General features: G+C 42.2%; 1 protein-coding gene across 4 annotated transcripts in view; it reads left to right on the plus strand.

Annotated features, from left to right (window-relative positions):
* The window catches only part of LOC117936499 (PH and SEC7 domain-containing protein 1-like), a 69819-nt gene that overhangs the window by 54012 nt on the left and 10457 nt on the right, over window positions 1-5350 (plus strand). For all 4 annotated transcript variants that reach the window (XM_034859566.1, XM_034859565.1, XM_034859567.1 and 1 more), the window contains one exon: window positions 97-140. In XM_034859566.1, coding sequence (XP_034715457.1) covers window positions 97-140 — 44 coding nt within the window. The remainder of the gene's footprint in view (window positions 1-96; window positions 141-5350) is intronic.

A 5350-nucleotide genomic window follows, 5' to 3' on the forward strand; every position in this document is an offset into this window, starting at 1 on the left:
CCCCCCCCCCCCCCCCTGTAAGATCTGATCAAATCAGCTACAGCTGAACACAGCTGCTGTTGACTGAAAATGTGATTTTCTTGTTTTCCTTTGCAGGCTCTCTACAACTCAATCAAGAATCAGAAGCTGCAGTGGACTCTGTAAGTCATTTGATGTTGATATTATTCACCTTAAACTGTGCCTCTGTTTCTGTCCTCTTCCTCATCAATAATGCAGTGAAACACATTGAAACACACACGCAGTGTTCTGAAGGAAAGGACACAATAAGAGATATATTGATTACATTGTTAGCATCCTCTTTAATGACGCGAGTGTTGTCTGCCATGTGAAGGAAACATTAGTGTGTCAAGGGTTGCTATTCTGGATCGCGGTTGCAGAGTGCCTCGGAGATGCCAATTAAGTCACTAGCTTTCCAAGCTTTGTTGCCATAGTTACGGCACCATGGATACGACTCCATGGCTACCGCATTGCTCTTTCCTCTCTGTGTCTCTCAGCAGCAAACACACACGGTGGCAGAGAGATGTACTGTACGTACTAATGTACACAGGAGATATGTTGGTATGTTCGTATGCTTCTGTCCATGTGAAAATGGAGAAAAACAGACAATGACTAGATGAAAGAGAGAGAGAGACACTCATTTTAAATGGCTCTTTACCTGCATCCTGTACAAAGGTGTGACCACAGCCTCCCACTATCTCTCCAAAAATAGCTGCAGCAGAGCTCCCAAAGTAGCCGAATAAAAGTGGTCAGAGGAGCAGATCGAGGAGGAGATCCACAGAGAGGCAGGCAATCATTTCAAACATCTCCGCTGACATATAGACAGCTATTTAAACACGGCCACCGCATAAGAGGCTGCGCACGGTTAGACAAGATCTGGTTTTAGACACGTAAACACCACCGAGCAAAGAGAGAATCCATCTCCTATCAAAACGATTTACACATTCGGCACACAGCAGTCTGGTTTCTTTCTAGCTTTGGCAGGCAGGGAGTTGCACATGTTCATTTTTAATATTTTCAGCTGGCCGAGATCATTGACATCTCTGAAATCTGACTCTGCTTTGAAAACCCTCTTTGCAAGCAGAGCACAGTGTCACTTCTGCCACCACTTTCACACCCATACTGGCTCAGTTGATGAGGAACATTTCTTCACTTGCTAACTCACTTGACTGAGATCCCAACACGCGGACTGACACACTGTGACGATGCACTTCAGCTGTGTATCGATTCTGAGGCCGCAAATGCTGCTTTTGATTGTCCTCCTGCACGTCTTTCTGGAAAGCGTTTGCCACGGTTTGTGCGTTTGCAATGTGCACATTGTAACCACAGCACAGGAAAGTGTGTATTCTGTAGGAGGATGCAATCAAAAAAACAGTAAACTGTTATTATGTCTTGGTAATCTAAATGAAAGATGCACTTTTGCCCCTCCAGAAGGCTAAACCCATGCAGCCAACATTTCAATATGCTACTTATTTTAAGGGGGATTCAAAAGGTTTGATAGGAAAAGAATTAAGGTAAATTTCAAAGTTCAAGGTGTTTTCACTGGTGATTTGTTTAACTGTTTTCTTTAGATTGAATAAATGCATCTTTCCAAAAGTCAAGTTTTTCCCCCATAATCTAGCAGCCCTATATTCTATTTTATTTAGAAGCAGTTTCATTGCCAAGTAGCTTTTTTACATACAAGGAATTTGTCTTGGTACGAAATATTGCAAAAGTCACAAATCATCATCATAAATAATAATGGGCAACAAAACAATATGAAAGTAGTAGTAAAGGAAAAATAAAAAGAAGATGAGAACTAAATTATATTTACAAGGACAATATTCAGTTACATAAATATCAGTGTAAAATGAGTGTTTTAAATTATAATGCAATTATATTTTATATATAGACCAGCACAGCATTGATTTACACATTTACTTTCATATTGAGGCGTAAAAAAACACTCTCCGGTGCAGTGAAAGGCAATAGAGGTGTGATTTTCAGACCCCAAAACGGAGTGTGTGCTGTGATTACGTGTGTGTGTGTGTGTGTGTGTGTGTGTGTGTGTGTGTGTGTGTGTGGGGACACAACAGAACAGGGCGATGGATGTTATTTCACACCCCCACAGAGAAAAGAAACGGCCACTCTCAACGGTGCAGTTAGATGCACCCACATGTTCTTCACTCGCAAACACACAAACACACACACACACACACACACACACACACAGATACAAACACAGATATAAACGGTACACACATGCTTCCTCAGTCAGGAGCGGGGGTGGAGAGCAGAGGGAGGGAGGTGGTGGCTGTGGGCATTGTTCACTGAAAGAGAGATGCAACAGGTCACAGATACACAGATCTGAGCATGAAACTAGGGACGCGAATCACTGTGTACCTCATGATACGTTACATGGCTCACAATATTGCTAGATGATCCTATAATATGATCTTATAAGGATACATTACGATACCGGTCTAACTATCAATACAAAATGCTGTTAACAGGTGAAGTGCAGGCTTTCTCTTTGTAAATTAAAATTACTATATAGCAGCTAGCGGCCCAGACTTTGGACGTAAAGACCTCACATTATGCTAATTTCTAACAGGTTCATAATACATTTTAAAAAAACAACACATGCCACGTGCTACGCTAGCAGCTAGTCGGGCATTAAAAAAAACAAATTGGTTGGCGATGCTAAGTCCCTTTTTTTATTTTGTTGACCTATATCATGCATAAAAAGATATTATATAGTAATAACAATTATATATTATATAAGTCAAGAACAACACAGACAATAAAATGCTTTAATAAATTTTATTGAATAAATTACAAATGTTCAGATAACAGCAGCAGCGTCATCAGGGGCTTCACACAGTTTAAGATTGGGAGAGCTGAACTATTCCCCCAAATGAAGAGAGCAGCAACGATGACGTAGAAGCGTGTTTCACGTCATAAACCACAAGGTGGAGCAGGGGAGGAGGTGGGTTGCATGGAATCAGAATCAGAATCAGAAGTACTTTATTGATCCCTGAAGGGGAAATTCTGTGTTGCAGTTGCACAAATAGTAGAAATATCAAGTAGAAATTTAAATAAAGCAATATAAGGAGTGTGGATATGTACGGTATTTACATTGTGAACATTGTGAATGCAGTAGATCGTGATGCAAGCAGAGAGCAGTTAGGAGCAAATTGAAGCAACGATGAGTAGCCATTTAGCAGCGAGGGGATTTGAGCAGCTGATGTGCTGATGCAGATCAGCTGTTGCAGATCAGCTGATGCAGATCAGCTGATGCGACCATGTTGTTGGCCAATAGCAGTTAGCAACTTCTTGACTACTTGGCGTGCCAGAACAAATATAACAAAGGGAAAAAGCCAAAAAGCATAATATGAGCACTCTAAATAGGCTTGGGCATCTGTTATTTTCATCAAACGTTTCCCCACCATCCCGTTGAAAACCTCTTCCTGTTCGGCTAGTTACATGTGCAGCAAGGGACGCTGCGCAAAGATTGGTATTTGAACTCAACTGGCAAACAAATACAGCTGGCTCGAGCACACCATTGTGTTTATTTTGCACTTACACAGCCAGGGCTGTGCAGGAACACCTGTTTCTTCAGCGCACACAGAAAATACAGAGCACGGTGGCTGTGAGGAGATATTCGCTGAATTTAACAGAAGATGTATTACTTTACCTTTAACTTTATATTCAAGTTTCCCTCTTTCATGTGTTGAGCATCACCAACTAGCGACGCTGGGAGCAGGCTAATCTAATTAGAGCAGCTTTTTCCTTCAAATATATATATTTGGCGCCAGCTTATCGATAAAGGACAGCAATATATTGCATTATTGATATGTTGTCCCACCCCTAAAAACGTGGAGAACTAAGTACACGCAGACCGACAAGACCTCATTTGCTCTAATTTACTTGTCATTGCTAATCCGTGTTCTCTCCTCTCTCAATGGCTCACATCATCCTGTCTTCCTATCAACTGCTGCTGCCACCTCGCACCTGCAGCCTGTGTTTCATCCACTTCCATCACATCATAAATAGCATTCATACATCAATACTTTGTTTGGTAATACACAAAGGTGGAACAAGTATTCCACTTTTACTCCAGTAAAATTAGCAAAAATACTCTCTTAAGTGGGATTTATGGTTCTGGTGGGGTTTTATCGCAACCTACGTGAGTGACCTGAGGTTTGTACTGATACGGTATCTCTTTAAGAGAAATGCAGTGTGTCAGTGTGACAGTGTGTGTGTGAATGCTGGGGAGTGTGTGGTGGAGCGAGTGAGAGAGTGACAGGGATTAGCTTTCGGACCAATAATTAAATTAGGCAAAAGTAAAAGTCCTGCTTTCAAATTCTTAATTGAGTAGGCTAAAGGTACAAAAGTACTAGCATCAATCTTAGTTAACAAAGTAAAAATAAGAGAATAAGAAGTTTATATAGTTAAGTATAAAAAACTAAAATTGTTTATCAACCCAAAATCCAGCTCATCGTCACCCAGAAAACGGCCGATTGGGTTGATTATGCAAGCAGGTCATAACGACCCAGAATTACGTTTTCACGAACAACATCCAGTCTAATAAAACACTAGAAGTCGTAGAAAATCTCTTTCTATTAGATAATAAATTAGCATCTTCTTTTATAAAGAGGTCCTTCTCAGGTTGTTGTCAGAGTCACACGTGAATCACAGCAACAACATCAGCACAAAGATCCCAGCATGCACTTCTTTCCACTGGCCAATTGCTTTGTCCGACATTACTCTATATTGCATCAACACACGTTTCCTACCCTGTTTCCTCTCCTCCCCTGTTTCCTCTCTTCCCCTTTTTCCTCTCCCTCCATGTTTCCTAACCCTCCCTGTTTCTTTTCCTTCCCTTTACCCTGTTCCATCTCCTTCCCTCTTTCATCTCCTTTCCTGTTTCCTCTCCTCCCCTGTTTCATCTCCTTCCCTCTTTCCTGTCCTCCCGTTTCCTCTCCTTCCCTGTTTCATCTCCTTCCCTCTTTCCTGTCCTCCCATTTCCTCTCCTTCCCTGTTTTGTCTCCTTCCCTCTTTCCTGTCCTCCCGTTTCCTCTCATTCCCTTATTATATTTCCCCATGCAGGAATAAAGTAATTCTTAAAGTTCTTCTTGTGATGAGAATAACAGGAGAACTCAAATGCAAAGCTCAAAATGCAAATAGATCTGTCGGAGGGAGAGGGGAAGTGGAGAAGGAAACGCCAGGGACAGGGATGCAGAGACGGGGAGTCTCGAGGGAGAGGGTACTCGGTGATAGCGTGGGAGAGCCGGGAGCGAGGGGCCGATGGGGAGACACTGGAGCGAGGGGCCGATGGGGAGACACTGGAGCGAGGGGCCGATGGGGAGAC

Source organism: Etheostoma cragini, chromosome 21, assembly GCF_013103735.1.
Source record: "Etheostoma cragini isolate CJK2018 chromosome 21, CSU_Ecrag_1.0, whole genome shotgun sequence".
NCBI classification, from domain to species: Eukaryota; Metazoa; Chordata; class Actinopteri; order Perciformes; family Percidae; genus Etheostoma; species Etheostoma cragini.